The 22201-nt window shown below is 36.0% G+C and overlaps 1 protein-coding gene across 6 annotated transcripts in view; it reads left to right on the top strand.

The window, feature by feature from the left end:
* The window catches only part of Cep83 (centrosomal protein 83), a 110607-nt gene that overhangs the window by 64578 nt on the left and 23828 nt on the right, over nucleotides 1-22201 (top strand). For 5 of the 6 annotated variants that reach the window (XR_012450952.1, XM_074084127.1, XM_074084128.1 and 2 more), the window contains 3 exons: nucleotides 7886-8000; nucleotides 9715-9859; nucleotides 9973-10122. Coding sequence is in view for 5 of the 6 variants with exons in the window: in XM_074084127.1 (XP_073940228.1) it covers nucleotides 7886-8000; nucleotides 9715-9859; nucleotides 9973-10122 (410 nt within the window). In the remaining variant the exon portion in view is untranslated. The remainder of the gene's footprint in view (nucleotides 1-7885; nucleotides 8001-9714; nucleotides 9860-9972; nucleotides 10123-22201) is intronic. The other variant, XM_074084131.1, reaches the window with a different exon arrangement.

Raw genomic sequence — 22201 nt, 5'->3', positions numbered from 1 at the left:
TTCGCTAAGTAGGCCAGGCTGCTCTCTAACTCAGAATTCTCCTGCCATTGTCTCCTGAGTGCTGGGATTTAAAGCCATGTATTACCATACCTGACTGTTACTTGTTTATTTTTTATTTCTTCTTTTCCACCACCCCTTCAACCACATGTCCCTGCTTCAAGACAGCAGGGACATTGTTTTTATCACTTCTGTATCTCCAGTTCGTAGGACAGTGCTGGCACATAGTAGGTACTCAATACATAAATATTTCTTTAGTGAGTAAATTAATTTTAGCAAGTGATGCGCACTTATATTGTCTTTGAAGAATATAGCTATTTGGATATTTTCCCCAAAACGTCTTTTAGATATAAAGATCTCTCTCAGTAACTTAAAATTTCCCCCCTCAAATATAGTACATATAAAGAATTTATACCTATAAATAAGATCACAATGATAAAAGTATTTTATAGACTGTTAGCTCTAGAGTCAGACAAAGTTTAAATTTGAATTTTTCCCCTTAGTAGTTGTTACTTTGAGAAATTTACTTTTTCCTCTGCAACTTTGATATCATCCTCTATAAAATGGAATACTTACCATAAAAAGCTGTGTTAAAAATTAAATGAGATATTATGCATAAAGTACTTAGCATAATCAAATAATCATTATTTTCAGGTCTTGGGGCATTTTTAAGAAGTTGTAAATAAGATTGGTTTTTGCATCAGTGAAATAATTTTATTTTCTATTAGGGCAGAGTTAATATAAAATCACGTTAGAAAGCAAGATGGCTCCCAGGCCAAAAGGCATTTACTGTAGCATGGCAGACATATATAAATTTAACGAATGGGATAATATATTCATAAACTCTTTGGTCGTGAATTTCTCAAGAGGGGCATGTATATAACTGAGGGGAGAAAGAATTTTAGTCAGCAGAATTTGAATATTCTGGTCCCATTGAAAAAAAAAATCATTCTTATTGGGGAGATAAATAAAGCATTCTGCTCCAACCTGTAGCCGTGAAGCAAACCGTTCACCTCAGTCTCTTTTTCTAATCACCAAGCAACTATTACTTGACTGCCCATGTAATTTTGTCTATAGAGGAAAAATGTGCTAGCCCCTTAGACTTAGAATCTTCTAGTGTAGTTTTTCTTATAATTAAACTGGCATTCTGATTACCATTTATATACTGTATTAATATAAGTTTAACCTTAAGAACCTTTTTTTTTCTTTGGGGGGTAGGACTGGGGTTTGAACTTGGGGCTTCATGCTTGCAAAGCAGGTGCTCTAAGAGTCTTTTCTAAGTGTGGTGACACAGTTGCATTTCTGTGTCTGAGAGACTTAAAACATAATTTTAGATGTATTAGATGCCAGTCTTGGAATATAAAACACAAAGAAGTAAATTGAATTCTCATGTTTTTCTTCCAGTTCTTATATAAATTATTTTCAGTTCTGAAAACTAATATTGAGTAGCCAGACTGGGCTGTTCTGGAACCATAAATGTAGCAACAGGACATCAGATATGCTGGGCTTCTCTGGTGCCTTCTAACTCTCTTTGGGGGCACCTTTCATGCAGCACAATTGACCTGAGCTGGCTCACCTGGGAGCTGACCCTGATTTCTTTTCTTTTTTTCTGTACATACATCCTTCTCTTTTGCTCTTTTCATTTTATAGTTAGAACAGATGATTTAGCCTACTCTACTGAAGGGAAGCAGCAGTTTAGTGTTACCTCTTTCTCTCTGCTTGTTTATTAACACATATTGCTAAGAGTTCTCTGTCTTTTTTAAAGGCACATTTGCATTATTTTGCATATAAATGGAGTATTAAGTACATCCTCCAACTTTAGGCAAAGCAACTTTCATTTGAAATTTTATATGTAAAAAGATCCCATGGAAGGACAAATTTTAAAATGTTATTTAAAACAGGACTGTCACAGTTTTCTTTGCAACTTGAAGTTTTCATCAACATTTTACACTTCTAGCAAATGGTTGTTTGCAATGCAAAGGAACACCTGGGATGTGTTTCTCTAAATTATTCAAATTTGTAAATGTTTGTTAGGTTTTAAAACAAAGTTATGTCGGTATCGGTGGCTTAGATTGAAAGGTATTTCCATAGATGGCCTGAAAATTATGGCCGTCAGGATATTTCACATTCATTGAGATAACATTCTTCTAGTTACCTCAAGAGGTTTTTAATCTTTGACTATAATAAGATACCCTTGGAAAGCCATCCTACAGAGTTATGCTTATTAGCTAAGTTAAGGAGGTCATAACGTCTTAGAACTTTGAAAAAAAATCACAATTTAAGTACCATCTCTTTGGAATTTGTATCCAAAGCTTCTTGGGTAATTTACTTTTTTATTCATTCTCATTCTCTCTCTCTCTGTCTCTCTCTCTCTCTCTCGACAAGGTCTCACATTAGCCCAGGTTGGCCTTGAATTTATGATTCTCCTGCCTTAGCCTCCCAAGTGCTGGGATTATAAATGTGTACCACCACACCAGGCACATTTTTTACAACTCACAGAGTATCTTCTTGTGTGTATTATTTTGTAAGTATATGTACTTAACAGATTCTGATCCCCTATAAATGGTCTAGTACTGCCATTTTTAACATTCATTACAGTTTTATTAGTAGTTGTTTCTCATGTCAGAAGCATAAAGCAAATCACAATGTAAAGGCCGGACTCTACCTAGGAAACATTTGTGAAAAACAGAGTGGCTTGGACCAGCAGAAATTCAGGAGACCATAAATCTCTCTAAAATTATGCACAATTTTAAAAACTTTTATGCAACTTTAAAATTTTAATATTGTGCATTTCCATTTTATGAAGCCAGTATTAACTTATCCCAAAACCAGGCAAAGACACCTCCAAAAAGAACTATAGGCCAATCTCTTTAATGAACATTGATGCAAAAATCCTCAACAAAATAATGCAAACCGAATTCAACAACACATCAAAAAGATCATTCACAACGACCAAGTAGGTTTCATCCCAGGAATTCAGGGGTGGTTCAACATATGAAAATCAATAAATGTAATACACCACATTAACAGAAACAAAGACAAAACCACTTGGTCATCTCAATAGATGCAGAAAAAGCCTTTGATAAGATCCAACACCATTTCATGATAAAAGCTCTAAGAAAACTAGGAATAGAAGGAAAGTACCTCAGCATTATAAAAGCTATATATGACAAACCTACAGCCAGCATTATACTTAATGGTAAGACACTGAAACCATTCCCTCTAAAATCAGGAATGAGACAAGGATGCCCACTATCCCCACTCCTATGCAACATAGTACTGGAATTCCTAGCAGGAGCAATTAGGCAAGAAGGAATAAAAGGAATACAAATAGGTAAAGAAACTGTCTATTTGCAGATGATATTATCCTGTACCTTAAAGACTCAAAAAACTCTACTCAGAAGCTTCTAGACACCATCAACAGCTATAGCAAGGTAGCAGGATATAAAATCAACCTAGAAAAATCATTAGCATTTCTATATACTAATCATGAACAAACTGAGAAAGAATATATGAAAATAATTCCATTTACAATAGCCTCAAAAAAAATCAAATACCTAGGAGTAAACTTAACAAAGAATGTGAATGACCTCTACAGGAAAACTATAAACTTCTGAAGAAAGAGATTGAGGAAGACTATAGAAAGTGGAGAGCTTTCCTATGCTCATGGATTGGTAGAATCAACATAGTAAAAATGGCTGTACTCCCAAAAGTAATCTACATATTTAAGCAATTCCCATCAAAATCCCAATGACATTAATCAAAGAGGTTGAAAAATCTACCGTTAAATGTATTTGGAAACACACGAGACCATGAATAGCCAAGGCAGTGCTCAGCAAAAAGAACAATGCTGGAGGTATCACGATACCTGACTTCAAACTATATTACAAAGCAATAGCAATAAAAACAGCATGGTACTGGCACAAAAACAGACATGAAAACCAGTGGAACAGAGTAGAGGACCCGAATATGAAGCCACACAACTATAACTATAACTATAATGGGACTTCATAAAACTAAAACACTTCTGCTGCATGAAAGAAATGGTCTCTAAACTGAAGAGAACACCCACAGAGTGGGAGAAAATATTTGCCAGCTACACATAGACAAAGGACTGATAACCAGAATATATAGGGAACTCAAAAAACTAAACTTGCCCAAAATTAATGAACCAATAAAGAAATGGGCAAGTGAACTAAACAGAAATTTCTCAAAAGAAGTTCAAATGGCCAAAAAACACATGAAAAAATGCTCACCATCTCTAGCAATAAAGGAAATGCAAATCAAAACCACACTAAGATTCTACCTCACCCCTGTTAGAATAGCCATCATTAGCAACACCACCAACGACAGGTGTTGGCGAGGATGTGGGGAAAAAGGAACCCTCTTACACTGTTGGTGGGAATGTAAACTAGTACAACCACTCTGGAAAAAAATTTGGAGGCTACTTAAAAAGCTAGACATTGATCTACCATTTGATCCAGCAGTACCACTCTTGGGGATATACCCAAAAGACTGTGACACAGGTTACTCCAGAGGCACCTACCTGCACACCCATGTTTATTGCAGCACTATTCACAATAGCCAAGTTATGGAAACAGCCAAGATGCCCCACCACCGACGAATGGATCAAGAAAATGTGGTATCTATACACAATGGAATTTTATGCAGCCATGAAGAAGAACGAAATGTTATCATTTGCAGGTAAATGGATGGAATTGGAGAACATCATTCTGAGGGAGGTTAGCCTGGCCCAAAAGACCAAATATCATATGTTCGCCCTCATATGTGGACTTTAGATCAAGGGCAAACACAACAAGGGGATTGGACTTTGATCACATGATGAGGCGAGAGCATACAAGGGAGGTATGAGGATAGGCAAGAAACCCAAAAAAAAAAAAGTATTTGATGTCCTCAGTGGAAAGGAACTGATGCAGAAACTTTAAAGTGACGGAGGCCAATAGGATAAGGGGACCAGGAACTAAAGAAAAGGTTAGTTCAAGAAGAATTAATTTAGAAGGTAACACATACGTGCAGGAAAGCAATGTGAGTCAACTCCCTGTATAGCTCTCCTTATCTCAAGCAGCAGAAACCCTTGGTCCTTCCTATTATTGCTTATACTGTCTCTTCAACAAAATTAGAGAGAAGGGCAAAATAGTTTCTGCCTGGTAGCAAGGGGGTAGGGAGGGAGAGGGAGGGGGCGGAGGAAGGGGGGAGAAATGACTCAAACACTATGCACATATGAATAAAAAAAAATAAAGTGAAAAAAATAAAAATTTAATATTGTGCACTTCATTTAGAAAAGTTTGCTAGCTATCTTAGGATTTGGGGGGCCTGATCACAAGGGAGATAAAGAGCCAGGGGTCTAGAAGCAGATATGGCTATTTGGGATTTGGTTCAAGTTAATGAAAAGCAGTACAACTTGTCATTATTGGACAATAAATTTTCATGAGTTACTTATTTTTAATAAACAATATAGTTCCCTTTAATAGATATCTTAGGAAGTTAACAATTACTGGTAATATAAGTACATAGGATTATAGAAATATGGGACTAAAGAAAAACTTAAAATCCAAAAATGTGTAAATTTGCATGCAGAGAGGACAAGTATCTGGCTGGAGCATGTGACATATACCATCGTATAGTTGAAAATGTTTCCTTTTTTCTGTAAATCTCAAGGTGAACTAGATTTTCATTTCATAGTTCTTCTTGAAGTTTCTATGAAATGAATCAATGTTCTACTAAATAAGAAGGCTCTAGTTTTCCATCCCATGTTAAAAGCAGCTTTGGTGTGGTTTGTTAGTGAACTGCTGTGTCGTTCTCAACCTTTTACAGTTAGTATATAATAGCTGGTTATAATTTTATTTGTCATATGGTTGTATTTTCATTTTTCAAATTTAAAGCATTTATAATGTAAATTGTCCATGAAAATGTTAACATATAAAACCTAATTTTTACAAAGTTTAAGAATTAAATATAATTTTTTAGCTGTTTTCACATAATTACGAGACTTGCTTTTATAGAATAGAACTTCAGAAAGGAGATTTAAAAATGCAAAAGTGATGTCAGCACAAGGTAGTCATTTTATGTAGAGTCATTGAAAAGTATACAGATTAGTTTGAAGGGATATGTTATTGTGATTAGCAGCATAAAGATAGTATACTACTTGCTATATGGATTTTACATGAAAACATTCCTTGAAATGTTCTCAGGACCTTTTGTAGATAGTCTCTGAGACTATTTCTTGTCTTTGTCCTCTTTAGCTCTAGGATCTCCTCTTGATTTGTATGTCATTCCCAACTCCAGTTGTTACTGGGTTTTATTGGGCTCTAAGTAAATTATCTTTTTCCTAACATGTCATCCTCCTCCTCCTTGCCTCCTGTGAGACTGGGGTTTGAACTCAGTGCTTTGGTCTTGCAAAGCAGTTGCTCTACTGCTTGAGCCATACCTCCAGTCCATTTTGCTTTGGTTATTTTGGAGGTGGGGGGGGGGTCTCAGGATCTATTTGCTTGGGCTGGTGTTGAACTGTGATCCCCTCTCCCTAATTCTCAGCCTCCCAAGTAGCTGGGATTACAGTCATGAGCCACCAACACCTAGTGCCTGGCCCATCTCACATTTTATGTATTTGTAGTTTTCTACTCTTGATTTCTTAGCTTTTAAACATTACTTTGTCCAAATACAGATTTATCTGTATTGGTTAAATTCTTGTACCACTATACCTAATTTTACAAGTAATTTACCAAAGGGAAAGACTATGCAAAATGTTAATAGCGCTGATGATTGGAGAGACAAAACTTTATTTGCTGCTTTATTCCAGCTCCTAAAATACTGCCAGGCACATAATAGATGCTCAATAAGTATTCACTGAATGGGTGACAGAATACATATGGACTAGAATTATTCAGCCTTCAAAAGGAATATGCAAGGGCTGATGGAGTGACTCAACTGGTACGGCACCTGCCTAGCAAACGTGAGGCCCTGAGTTCAAACCTTAGTACAGCCAAAAAAAAAAAAAAAGAATATCTAGTGAAGACTGAAAAATGGTATGAGATGGATTAATTATATGGAAAAAATTAGGTTTTGGCCAAAAAGGATTCAAAAATTTATATGATTTATACTTTTTCCTCCCCTGCCCTCAAACACACACACACACACACACACACACACACACACACACACACACACACACACACACACACAAACACAAAAACATATATTACTTAGTCAACAAATTCAGTTGATTCTTTCTTGCCCCCTTTATTAGTTCCTTGCCTCTTAATTGATTTCTTTACCTCCAATTTCTTAATTTAACACATTTGCAATTAGAGTTAACTTTCTAAAACAAAGTCTAATTATGTTTCCTTCAATAGCTAAGAGGATAAACAACTATTTTGTCTGGCATATAAAGTTTATTTCTTGCCATTCCTCCACAGATGCCATGCCTTCTCCTGCTCTGCCTGTAAAGCATAGCTTATTATTTACAGGGCAGAACATGAGATGTTATACCTATTTAGGCATTCTACCTAGAATGCCTTTTTTGCCCCTAACATCTTTTTTAAAAGGAAAGTGCCAATGTTTTTCCTTGAAGTAGTCTCAATATTGACTATTGGACTTTATATACATGAAGTTAAGACTTTTAAGACATGATTGAGTCCAACACCTGGACTTAATCATACTTGTGGAGGCAGTGTCTGAGGTCCATTAGAAGACAATATTAGCTTGGTGTCATCTTATGGCACGTACTACTCCAGGCACTGGAATAGCTTCCTTTCTGAAAGACACTTGCACTGTTAGATCAAAGCATTTTCTCATGTCCACTCATGTTGTGGGTAAGTACTGAATGTCAGGAAAATGACCAATAATAATTTCAATTTTTAATTACCAACAGGTAAAAGAGCTTAAACATTCAAACAAACTAGAAATAACAGACATCAAACTGGAGGCAGCAAGAGCTAAAAGTGAGCTAGAAAGAGAAAGGAATAAGATTCAAAGTGAACTGGATGGTAATATGATTTCCCATGCTTTTTAAAAATTATTATTTTCAGGTATAAATAAATTATTAAAATAGATAAATCTGAATTTTTATTTCTAGATTCTCACCTTAAGTTAAATTTTAATCTTGGAGTTTATGTGGAATGTTTTTGTTCGTGTGTTGAATGTTTTGTTCAATCTGGTTTTCTTTTTTAAAAAATCAATCTTATGCTTATGTAATAGTTATTTGATTAATATGCAAATTAAATGAAACCTTAAAAGTGGGATTCCATCCTTCCTGTGTTTATAATTTTAAATCTATTTAGATCTGTGGTTATTGTTCTAGGACATTTTAAATACAAAAAAATATGAAGGGGATAGGTGGATTCCAGGTCTAAAATTCTAGGCTAGATAATGGAGCCTAGTTTGGTATAGGTTTTTTAAAGCTCCATTTTAGTCCTAGGATATCTGATTAAGACACCTTAGATTTTTTTTTTCTTTATATTGACAGTGCTGGGATTTGAACTCAGGGCTTCATACTTGCTAGTCAGGTGCTCCACTAATTGAACTACATTTCAAACTTTTTGCTCTGGTTATTTTGGAGATAGGGTGTTTTTGCCCAGGCAGGCCTGGACTGAAATCTACTATTTTAATGCTTCCTGCCATAGTTAGGATGACAGGCGTGCTCCACTATGCCCAACTTTTTTCCATGGAGTCGGGGAGGGAGGGAAGGGTCTGGCAAATATTTTTACCTGGGCTGATCTGAAACCACAATCCTTTCGATCTCAGCCTTCTGTGTACTTTGGGATGACAGGCTCGTCCAGCTATCAGTTGAGATGAGTCTCACAAACTTTTTGCATAGGCTGGTTTCAAACTGTGATTCTTCAGGTCTCAGCATCGCAAGTAGCTAGAATTACAGGTATGAGCCACCAGTGCCTGATTTAGAATTTATTTTCTTTCTAACTTTCTTAAGTACTTAATAAGCTGCCCTTGGGCTACAACTGTGATTGAGTTGTTCTATCTTTGATCTGGCCTTTGCAGTTGCAGATAGAACTTGTGTTGAATGATTGTTTGCATTATTAATTTCTGCTTAATATTGATTCATGAATTTCCACAGAGTTAAGGAGTAAATTTTCTTAGAAACTCAAAGATTTTGGATTTATTGCTGCATTGTGTTTTTACTTTGAATTAGATACAGATTGGCTTTAGTTATTCAATATGCAAAAGCACTTGTCACCTCATCACAAGAAAGATTTGGGGATTCGTTGGACAAACTTGAAAATTTCCTTGTATTTGTGCTGGACATGTAGCAGTTCTGCTAAAATCACAGGTTTTGAAGGATTTTGTTTTTATTCACTCTTTTACCAGCCAGTTTTGTTATGATGCTGTCTTGGGATGTAGGCCACAGAACCCTTTTGGAGGTGAAGTAATAGGCAGACCTCTTGTATGACCATCCAGATGGATTTCTACCTCTTGAGAGGCAAATGAATAAATGTGTATATCTTTTGGAAAGTTTTTGTCTATGTATATGATAAAAATTATTATAGAGAAATTAACTGAGTTTTAGCCTATTTCATTTTCATTTTAAGAAAGCGTATCAATGTATGGATCTTTAAAAATACATATCCAAAGAGACTTGTACATTCTTTTAATTATCTTGTTGGCTTATGAGTGCTTGCTGTTAGTTGTGACTTTTCACCCTAATATATTAAATATAGTACATTTTTCTCCTTAAAAATACACTAGGATTACAGTCAGACAATGAAATTCTCAAATCAGCTGTTGAACACCACAAAGTGCTCTTAGTGGAAAAGGATCGTGAGTTAATACGTAAAGTACAAGCTGCCAAGGAAGAAGGTTATCAAAAACTTGTGGTATTACAAGATGAGAAGTAAGTACTTAATTACGTTAACTTGTGTTGAATCTCTTTGCACATGAAAACATTTTACTGTCATATCATCTTTATTGTAGTTCTTGTAACATAATTATCATCTGTTGTTTTAGGCTAGAACTTGAGAACAGATTAGCAGACTTAGAGAAAATGAAAGTGGAACATGATGTCTGGAGGCAGTCTGAAAAGGATCAGTGTGAAGAGAAATTGCGGGCTGCACAGATGGCGGAAGAGTCAGCCAGAAGGGAACTTCAGAGTATTAGGTTATATAAGCATATATACTTCTAATTTTTTATTTTGAAACAGCTTCAGAGGTAACAAAATAATACAAAACTAGCAAATGGCATTTCCATATACTGTACACCCTGATTCCTCAAGTATTATCTTCTTACATAACCACATTACACTAATCAAGGTTAAGAAATTAACAATATGCAATTCCAGTTATTCAGGAATTAGAGATCATCTCGAATCAAGGCCAGCCCAGGCAAAAAAGTTAGACCGCATCTCAACCAATAAGCTGGGTGTAGTGGCAAGAACTTGGGGTGACAGTAGGATTGTGGTATGAGACCACCCCAGGCAAAAACTCAAGACCCTATGGGAGAGAGGGGCATAACAAGCAAAAAGGACTGGCAGAGTGGCTCAAGTGGAAGAGCACCTGCCTAGCAAGTATGAGGCCCTGAGTTCAAACCCCAGTACCACCAAAAATCTACAACAAAAAAGAAATTAACAATAAAGAAATATTACTGTTATCAAACCTATTAACTTCATTCAAATTTTGCCAGCTTTTCCACCTAGATCCTTTTTCTGGTCTGAGATCTAATCACATAATTTGCTTTTATGTAGTTCCCTTTAATCTGGAACATGTTAATCCTTGAAGAGTGCTGGTTAGTTTTTTTGTAAAATACCTCACAATTTGGATTCCTAATACATTGAATAAATTCAGGCTATGCATATTTAGCAAAAATAACCCCAGAGTCCTGTGTGCTCAAATGCCTCACATCAGGAAACTCATCATTTATCCCCTTGACTGGTTATGTTAACCATGATTACTTGATTAAGATATTGTCTGCCAGATTTTTCCACTATAAAACTACTATAGTATAGAAATACTCTTAAGGCTTCCCACATGATACCTGAGATTATGTCAATATTCTCAACAGATATTCTTCTAATTTTAGCATCCATTGACAGTTCTTGCCTAAAACTAGTGTTTGCCAAATTGTAATTTTCTTATCTTTTCCTTATTCCTTCTACATGTACTAGTTACAATTCTGAAGAGCTTTCTTTTCTCCTGTAATTATATTTATATCAGTGTAACTAACTGATTATTATTTTCTTACGTGGGTTATAATATTGTAATTTGCTGCTTGAACTATCTCATTTAGCCATTGGAAGCTCTCTTTTCTTTTTGGTGGCACTAGGTTTGAACTCAGTGCCTCACGCTTGCCAGGCAGGTGCTCTTACTGCTTGAGCCACTCCACCAGCCCTAGCTATTAAAAGCTCTTTGAAGTTTAATCCTGTATGTTTTTATGGCTGTTTGTTTTACATAATCCCTCCATTTTTTAATTTTCTGGTATCACACTAAGTTTTAAGCTTCCTTTTTACTTTTCTTGCTCCAGCCATGTAAATAGCTATTTCTCTATGGTGCTTTGGATTCTTTTTAATTGGAGAATCATATAAGAAAATAAAAATCTCAGGTCTAGGAGTGTTGATGGCACTAGGGGGACATCGCTTTTAGGCCCTCCCCTGAGCTGGGCAAGCAACTATAAATATATACAAATATCCATTTAGATTTGTTTCTTTATCCTGCTCCTGTTTCCTTTTGTTCATATTTAAAAAATTTTTTTTTCTCTGGCAGCACTGGGGTTTGAACTCAGGGCCTCATGCTTGCTAGACCGGTGCTTTTACAGCTAGAACCCTTTGTGCATATTTTATAGCTAGTTTCTTTTTTTTTTGCAATACTAGGATTTGAACTCAGGGCCTTCTACTTGCTAGGCTTTACCACTTGAACCATACTCCCAGTCCTTTTTTCTTCATTTATTTTTCTGCCTGGTGCCATCCTCCAATTGCTATCCTCCTTTCTACAGAGCCTCCCAGAACACAGGCACAACCATGGTGCCCAGTTGTTGGTGAGATAGGATCTCCCTTATGTTTTGCCTAGTGTGTCCTCAAACTAGGGTGGCCTGATCTCTGTCTCCAGTAGCTAGGATTACAGGTGCCAAGCTATAGCTGTTTTCCTTGTGGTTACCAAGCGGATTACATTTCACATCATACAGTTATAACACTTTAATTTGAATTTATGTCACTTTAACTTCAAAGACATACAAAAATTCTGTTCCTTTTCAGCTCTGTCCCTACCTCTCTTTCTGTTGTCACACACAAAAAAATCATGCCCCCATGCAAATTAATCATTTGGTGGGGCTGGGGTTTGAACTCAGATCTTCATGATTCACAAAGCAGGCACTTTGCTGCTTGAGCCATACCTGTGGTCCATTTTGCTCTGGTTATTTTGGATATGGGGTCTCATGAACTGGTCTCAAACCTCAATCTTCCTGATCTCAGCCTCTCAAGTAGCTAGGATTACAGGCATGAGCTGTCTGTGCCCAGCTATAAATTAATCATTTTTTTCAATTAAATACATTCCTAAATTATGTAGAAAGCAAAATGTGGAGTTATAAATTAAAGTTACAATACCACTAGTTTTTGGAATGTTTTTAAATACATTGGTCTTCTAAATCAGGTAGAAAACAATCATTGGAGTTTTAAACTGTTGTTAGCTTTTTTTTGTAGTACTGAGGTTTGAACTCAGGGTCTCACAGTTGCTAGGCAGATGGTGTACCACTTGAGCTATTCTACCATCCCTAACATTTAGCTTTTATAATTGCCCTTGTATCTACTTTCACTGAGATCTGTGTTTTGTCATACGGATTTGAGTTACTGTCTAGCATCCTTTCATTTTACCCCTTGGACGCCTTTGGCATTTCTTGTAGCATAAGTGTAGTGCATACAAACTTTCTTAGCTTTTGTGTATCTGGAGTGTTTTCTCACTTTATTTTAAAGCATGGTTTTGTCAGATACTGATGGGGTTGAAAATTTCTTTTTGCACTTTGAATTATCTACCTGTTGCCTTAATGTCTCTAAAGTTTTTGATTAGAAACCTTATCCCTTGAATGTAGTAAGCTACTTGTCTTTATCTGCTTTCAAGATTGTCGTTTTTGGCTTTGGTTTGATTATAATGTCTCCCAGTGTAGATCTTTCACTAAACTTCTATATGTTTATTCAGATCTTGTAGCCAGTTTGCAAAGTATTTAGCTATTATTTCTTCAGCTTTTCCCTTTGCCTCTTTCTCTGTTTCTCCACAGTGTATATGTTGGCCTGCCTAATGGTGACTCTCAAGTCCCTCAGCTCTGTTTACTTTAGTCTTTTTTATCTTTGTTCTTCAAACTTGATACTTTCCATCGTCTTGTCTCCAAGTTTGCTGATTCTTCTGCCTGTTCAAACTTCCTTTGAATCCTTCTAGTGAAATTTTTATGTCAGTTATTATACTTTTCAACTCCAGAATTGATTTTTAGTTTTTTTAGACTTTCTTTCACTTTATTCATTTATCATTTTCTTGACTTTGACATCTTTTTTTCCATCCTTTGATCATCCTTGTGAAAGTTGTTTTAATATCTTTGTCTAGTAGTGCTGCCAGTTGTTCTTTTTCCTGGACAGTTTTTGTTTATTATTTTTCTCTTTGAATGGGACATACTTTCTTACTTCTTTGTGTACCTGAGCATTTGGATCTAATAATGTGTTAACTAGTAATCAGATTCTTCCCCCTTCTCCCGGGATTGCTATTTTGGGGATTTTTATTTTTTGTTTTTTGGCTTTTTTGAGACAGGGTCTTACTATGTAGCCCAGGTTGGCCTCAACCTCACAATCCTCCTGTCTCAGTGTCTGAATTCTGGAATTAAAGGTGTGTACCACCATGCCTGGGGGCTCTATATTTACTTTTGAATGTCCTAGTCTTTGATGTCTGGCTCCCAAAATAGAAAAACAGTGAAATGAACAGGTGGAAGGGAAGGGCACTGTTCCTTAAAATCCAATTGAAGTTGCTTCAGCCAGAGGGGAAGGAATTTGTAGCAGCTGGGGGAGGTGCAACAGCACCTCCTTTTTGTCTGCTTCTTTTGGATCACAGGAGCAGTCAGGGTGTAGATCCCCAATGTTTGGAGGACAAAGTGCTTTTTACCCATCCTGGCTCCCACCTTGTATGCAAGCTACTCTTGGGACAATGTACAAAGGTGCCTGCCTCGAGACAGGGGGTGTGGAATGAACAGCTGCTACTGTCGTAAAAGCTCCAGTTTAATGAAATTAGCCACTATTTCCAGTCTAAACCTTGCCCTGGAAGCTGCAAGCCTTCAGTAAACTCCAGATTTACAAGTAATTATATCATCAGACAGACACTGTACAGTGCTGTTGTTGCCTAGGTGGGGAGACAGATTCTTGGTGGGTTCCTACTCCCACCATCTTCCTAGAATCCTCTGTGCTAAATAGTGATGACAGTCATTATAATTATAAGTAAAATTATTATTTTGGTGGTATTGAGAAGTTGAACTCAGGACTTTGCACTTGCTAAGCAGATGCTTTACTACTTGAGCCACTTCTCTAGCCCTTTTTGCTCTGGTTACTTTGAGATCGCGTGTCACTTTTTGCCCAAGGTAGCCTGGACCTCAGTTGTCCTTTATGCTTCCTGCTGATTCTCCTGTTTTATGCTTCCCACTGCATCTGGTATGGCAGGCATACCCAGCTCTTGATTGAGATTGCCCAAGCCAGGCTGGACCATGCCTCCTGGTTTGGGATGCCTCCTATGTAACTGGGATGATGGGGGTATACCACCATGCCGATTATTGGTTGACATGGAGTGTCATTAACTTTTTGCCTGAACTGGCCTTGAACCATGAGTCTCCTGACCTTGACCTCCAAAGTAGCTGGGATTATAGGCGTGAACCATTGTACCCACCTCTGTCACTTCTGATGGCTGTGTAGTAATATTGTTGTGTTCTTAGTTTGATTTTTTCTGATGACTAGTGATGTTGAACTTGTTTTCATGTAGGCTACTTCACTTTTGTGAAGTGTCTGTTCAAATATTTTGCCCTATTTTTCTATGGGAAGTTATCTTAATGAGTTATAACAGTTTTTTATGTCTTCTGCCTATAAGCCCTTTGTTGATAGTTTACAGATATTTGATATTTTCTCCCAGTCTATGTTTACTTAATTGTATCTATTGAAACAGACTTGTTTTTTTTTTTTTTTTTATAAGCACTGGGGTTTGAACTTGGGCTGGTGCTTACTAGGCAGGTTGAGCCATGCTCCCTGCCCAAAAGTTGTTTTATTTTGATGGAATCCCATGTTATCAATTTCTTCTTTCATAGTTTGGATCCCCACCCACCGTGGTACTGAGGTTTGTACTCGGGACTTAGTGCTTGCTAGGCAGGTGCTCTGCTGCTTGAGCCTCATCTCCAGCTCTTTTTGCTCTGGTTATTTTAGAGATAGGGCTTCACTCTCTAACCTGGACTGGTCTCAAATCACAATCCTCCTGATCTCAGCCTCCCAAGTAACTAGGATTACAGGTGTGAGCTATTAGCATTGACTTTATGTTCTTTTGTCTAATCTACCTTATAAATATATCTCTTATATTTTCTTCTGAAACATTTATATTTAGGGGCCATGCATGGTGGCACATGTCTGTAATCCCAGCTGCTCCTGAGGTAGAAATTGGGAGGACTGCAGTTCAAGGCTAGCTCTGGGAAAAAGAGACCCTCATGTCAATCAGCAAGCTTAGTGTAGTGGCTATAATCTAAGCTGCACAGTAGGCATAGGTACATGGTTGGAGACCTGTCCCAGGCAAAAGAGGAATGGGGGTATTACTCACGTGGCAGAGTGCTTTCTTAGGAAGATTGAGGCCTTGAGGTTCTTGCATTTGGGTTTTAGACCCTTTTCGTGTTAATTTTTACATGGCATAAAGTAATTATAGATAGCAGTTTTAATTTTCATGTAGATATGTAGTTGTTCTAGCACCATTTCTCGACCACTGTCTTTTCTTCCTTGAATTACCTTGGTACGTTTGTTGCAAATGAATAGGCCACAGAAGTGTGGATCTGACTGTGGACTGCGTTCTGTCCCATTGATATGTATGTCTTGGTTATCATAGCTTTATAGTACATTTGATTCAGATAGTGCAAGTCTTCTGTCTTTATTTTTTGTCAAGATTCTTTTGGTCTTGTAAGTCTTGTGGGTTTTCCATATAAATTTCAAAATCATCTTGTCAATTTTTGTTAAAAACCAAAATGATCTTGGTTGGGATTGCATTGAATTCATAGGTTAATTTGAGAATTGTTATCCTAACAATACTATCTTCCAATCTATGAATATCACACATCACTCCTAAATAGATGGAGATTTATTTAGGTCACCTTTCATTTCTGTCATTATAGTTTTGTGTTCTCACTGTATATATTGAATTTTATTCCTAAAATTGCTAATACCAGTAAAGGTATTTTTAAATTTGTGTTTTTCAATCACTGCTAGCAGTGGAAGCACAGTCAGTTGACTTATATATTGACCTTGAATTCTGTGCTTTTCTAAAAGTCACATATATTCTAATATATATTCGAATACATTAGTCATATATTCTAATAATTCCTTTGTTGGTTTCTTAGCATTTTCTAAGATCATGTTGTATGTATTGTGTTTTTACTTTGTTCATTTTGTTGCTTTTGAGTTGAGAATTTTATTCTTTTGTTTTTGTTGTTGATTTAGTGCTGAGAATTTTCTTTTCATCAGTGCTTTGACTGTATCTAATAGAGTATGGTAGTGTTTTATTCATCATATATTTTAGAGAATTCTCTAGCTTCAATTTATGTTTTCCTTTTGATCCAAAAAAGTTGTTTAGCAGGAGAAATACTAGTTTTCTAAGTGTGCTCTAACAGATTACCACATAATAATAATTAATAATTTAATAATTTAAACAACAGAATTTTATTTTCTCACAATCCTGGAGGCTAGCGGTCTAAGATAAAATCTGTGTGGCAGATTGGCTAGCTCATTATGCCCTCATGTGGCCCTTGAGTCATATTGAGCTAGGATCCAATAGCACCTTAGTGAATCTTAATTACTTCTTTTATAGCCTTGTTCTACAATATTGGGGGTTAGAACTTCAACATGAAAATTTCAGAGGATCATGCGTCTCTGTAACACAAGTTAAATTTTCTTGATGGGAGAGAATCTTTTAGTTTTTGTTATTAATTTCTAATTTCATTACATTGTGGTTAGAGAGTATTGCTTGTATTATTCCTACTTGATGGAATATACACTTTTTTTTTTGGCAGTACTGGGGTTTGAACTCAAGGCCTTAGACTTGGTAGGCAGATGCTCTTCCACTTGAGTCAGTCCACCAGCCCTGCAGATTATATTTTGAGAGAAGGTTCTTAATCCACATTACTTAGGAAAGAACTGATTTAGACAGGTACAGGTATTGCTTACTGTGTCAGGATTTATGAACTATTAAATTGTTAGTGACTATAATTCTAAAATCATAAGCTGTAATGGATTTTAAGAGCCAGTATTGTTCATCTTTTTAACTTTTAGGTGGTTATATTTAAGTATTCAATACAGGTAGATTTTTAATCTTTATCTTCCTTAGCTATCCTACTCTATTATTTCACCTGTCATGGTCCTACAGTTTGCCCAGTTAGAATCTTTTCTGTTGAAATTTAAGCCTGTTTCTCCTGTTGGAGTTCTGTTGCCATAGTGATAAAATGTTCAGCAATCTGAAATTACTTAGAGACAACAATGAAATTGACACAGCGTTTTTATTGTTCGGCTTTTTGAAAAATACATAAACAATTTTGATTCCTTAACTTTTCCTTAATATAAATCATTTCCTATACCAGTAGTCACTTTGACAATTTATCTTTGATTCCTCTTCAGTTTCTCTAGATCATTTATAATGTATAATCAACCGCAACTTATTTTAAAAGACACAGTAACCATTATGAAATCTTACAGAAAGAGCAAGTCACATGATTTGCATGAATCTTTTTTGAGTAGTCTACAATTATGGCATTTTTTCCATGGCATTTCTGATTTACTGATTTATGAATCCAGCTATATTAGTCAGGTCTATTTTTGTCATTCACTAAAATAATAATTGGAACTTCTCTTATTTAGAGACTGTGATAGGTCAGAGACTATCTGTGGAAGAAAGGTCTTAGTAAAATGAAAAGTGTAAACTAGAAAAAGCAGAAAGTATCTTTATTTAAAACAATATAGTAGGTATTAATCTGCTGGATATACATCTCTACTTTGGAGGTGCTTTAAATTATTTATTATCTGCTAGTTTTTTCTTTTCCTTAAAGTAGTTTCTTCACCACTAGCCTGTCAAAGTGCCACCAGTAAGGAGATTATTTTTATAAAAGCATAACTATTTAAATCTAAATTTAAATTAGTTAAAATTTTAAGAAATTAAAAATTCAGTCCCTTAATCATACTAACCACATTTCAAATGCTCAATAGCAACATATAGCTAGTGTCAATCATATTAAACTACAGATTACAGAACATTTTTATCTTCAGAGAGCTCTGTCATGCAGCATAGCTGGACTGTTCAGGGGAGGAATTCTCTTTGTTATTTCCCAATGTGTCCACAACACTTGGAGCAGGACCAGTGTTTACAGGCACTCAGCAAAATACCTGCTCAATGTTGAAATAGCACATATGAGCTGTGTGCCATAGGAAATCTACACTGCAGGTGTCAGAGTTGGCTAACCTATACTTTGAAAGGAACTTGGAACAAGTCCATCTGAATATTATTCCAAAATTCTCATTTAAACTTTCCATAGCTATATTCTCTGGTATACCCTGACCTTCCATTTTATCTTTTATTTCTACTTCCACAGTTACTTTTATTATTTCTTAACTTACTCATGATTTCTCCTTATCACCTACTCATTAAAGCTCCCCTCCCCTTCCTGTTCTCCCGCTCTCTCCCTCTTTCTCTCTAGATGCTGCGAATCAAACCCAAGGCCTTGTACATGATGATAGGCAGGCATTCCATCACCACTGAGCTACACCCCCAGAAAAGATCTCCTTTTAACAACAATCTCTACTGTTGTAGCCTTCAGAATCTCTGTTCCTATTTTATTACCAAGAAATGTTTTGCAGTTCCACATTTAAAAAAAATTCTGTGTGAAACCTGACTTTTCTGTTTTCCTATAACCTAGCAAAATTATTTTTCCTCTTTTCCTGCGATAAGAGCCCAAAAAGAAAATCAGCATTTCTAAATTCTACTCTTGCTTTCTGACTATTGTTTCACCAACTTTGGCAAAAATTATTTTTTTCCTTTGGTAGTTACTGCATCCAGTTTATCACTATCTCTTTTTTTTCAGTTGTTGATTCATAGATTCCTAAGCAGTCACTGAGGTCTTTGATATCCAGTTGAACTTTTCTCAATTTTTTATCCTGTGTCATTACTCTTAGGAACCACCCATCCATATTGTTGAATTGTTCGATGCTTTTAGCCTTACACTTAATCATATCTTCACTTTGGCATTCTTTATCTTTCTTCTACTTTATTATCCCATACACCTAGCCACATCCAGGACCTTGTCATCTCCTGGAAGGATTTATTTCTAAATAAATATCTTCTCTTTCTCTTAGCCACTCTGCTCTCACTGAAGATACTAAACCTGGTAGTTCTTACATTTCTTTGCCACCTTTTTAGCTTAGAAACTTTGCTGCTCAGCTGTGTTCTCACTTGTACGTAAGCAGACACTATTGGATATGAATTCTTTTATCCTCTTGGTGTCTAAGAATGAATTTCTCTATTTTCATCCTATTTTATTCTTACCTCCCTTTGTATTATAGTGAAAATATTCTTTCCTTCTTCTAAAATGAACAATGCTGTTAATTCTGTTTAATTCTCTTTGTTTCTTCTAACAAATTGTTTCATCATTCACACTTTTCTTCACTTACAGTGTATCTTTAATTTCTCTTATCTCAGACCTCTATTTTGCCTTCAGGGTCTAGTTCAAATTTCATCTCTTTAACATAGTCTTTAAAACTGATCCACTAATGAAAATGAATTGCGTTTTTTTCTGCACATCATACTACTATTATGAGGCTTATTTTCTTTGACTTGTTTTGTTGTGATATACCCTAAGTATCTTTTGAAAGAATGTCTACTTTCTTGAGCTCTTGATTCTAGGATTTAAAACCATTGGTGTTGTGTTGTTCCTAAAATGTGTGTGTGTGTGTGTGTGTGTGTATGTTTTATTTATGTTAAAGTCCATTATCTCTTAAAATCTTGCATGTAATGATCTTAAATCATGGACTTATTCTTCTGAAAATACCTCATACCAGTTTTAGATTCTAACCCAGTATTGCTTCTGCAAAGTGAACTAAAGAAGGGTCTATTGTATATAGCATCTCCTGTAATCTACCAAATGGTATTCTTATTCTTTTCATGTTTTATGTTTCATGTTTTTGGATACTCTTTATCATTGGTTTCTTTGACTTCAACTTCTGTATGTAGGGCACTGTTGTTTGTCTTTGTATCTATGTAATTTAGGTATAAAGCATTTAGGCCTTTACCTCACAGATTTTGTTTCTTATTGATTGCCCAAGTATATCTGAATTCTTGACCTTAACCAGGATATACTGAACGTCAAAGTTTTCTAAGGCTAACCCTAGACCAGGACCCATAGTATTTTAAACGCCTGTAGAAAGAAACTCTTATATACTCAGTAACAAAAACACCAGCTTAATAACATCCATAAACATTTAGTGGAAGAAATGCACAAAAAGCTTGAGAAAGTAATAATGTAGGTAGAATTATGAACACATGACTGGACCTTACAAAGGAACAAGAGGGGAAGCAGGGCTGATCCTCTGTCTTTACATCATTGTTTCTGGCATTTATAGGTAAACATCTCAGAAGCAATGGATCATATCTTCAGGTTTCTTCCATGTCATAAAATGTGTTCATCTTACACACTTAATGTCTAACTCAGGATTTTGGTTGGTTCAGTCTTATCAACAAATACTGAAATCTTTTTGTATTTATAATTGTAGGCTCTTGAGAATAAACATATTCTAATTGGGAAGATAAAATATGCTACTACTGGCAAGCTATAATAGCAAGTGTCAAATGAATTGCATCTGAGATAAGAGTTTGAAGAATTTTAAAAGAAGGAGGTTGAAGGGCCCATGCTATCATAAAGTGTTCTTATGAGATTAGTCATTTGGTCACTAGACCTGCTCTGCATTTTAAGGCTGTGGCTGAGCATGTATCATTCCTTCAGAAGAGAATGCAAATTGTATATTCAAATGTTCAATTAGCACATGGATAAAAAGTTAATGTGGTACTTTATAGGGCAGGATATGGTGATGCATGCCCGTATTCCTAGCTACTAAGGAAGTGGAGATAGGAGGATCTCAGCTTGGGACCAGCTGGGAAAAAAATAGTTAGTGAGAACCATTTCAACAAAACAGCTGGGTGTGGTTTATGCCTTATCATTCCAGCTTTGTGGGAGATATATGGGGAGGATCAAGTCCATGGCAGGCCTGGGCTAAAACTGTGATCCCCTACTTTAAAAATAATTGGAATATGTCTCAAGTAGTAAAGCACCTGCCTAGCAAAAGTGAGACCTGAGTTCAAACTCTATTACCGCACCCCCCAAATTTTTTACATAGTACAGTGTGGCACTTTGCATTATTTTCTTTTAAAATTTTAACCATATTGAGTGAAAACAAAGTAGCGTTGTGTCTGATAGCATTTTACAAGTTGTAAAATTTGTAAGATATATAGGCTCAGGTGGTTTCTCCTAAATTGAACTACTTTCTGACGCCTTAACAGTACATTATTCTTGTTGGGCGTGGTGGTATACACCTGTAATCCTATAGCACTTGGGAGGTGGAGGCAGGAGGATTCCAAGTTCAATGCCAGCCTGGGCTGCATAGTGAGACCCTATCTCAAAAAAACAAAAAAATAGACAAAACCAAACAGTACATTCTATACTTTCCCACTGAAGGTCAGTCGGTTCATGCTGTTCCCTACATTTATTAAAATTTTACTTATCAAATTTTTGTTGCTACGTAGTAGTCTCTGGTACCCCTGGATAGAATTGACATTTCATCCTTTGTATACTCACAGTTATCTGTTACAAAAGAAGTAATTGGTGGTGTTTTAGTTACATGTGACTGCAACTCAGATGCCTAAAGTGTAAATCTTTATAATTGTACCTACCACTTTGCATTGTACAGTGACTGGTGTCAAAAAGGTTTTCAGTAGAATGACTG

This window comes from Castor canadensis, chromosome 8 (genome assembly GCF_047511655.1).
Source record: "Castor canadensis chromosome 8, mCasCan1.hap1v2, whole genome shotgun sequence".
Lineage (NCBI taxonomy): Eukaryota > Metazoa > Chordata > Mammalia > Rodentia > Castoridae > Castor > Castor canadensis.
This window is presented reverse-complemented; position numbering and strand designations above follow the sequence as displayed.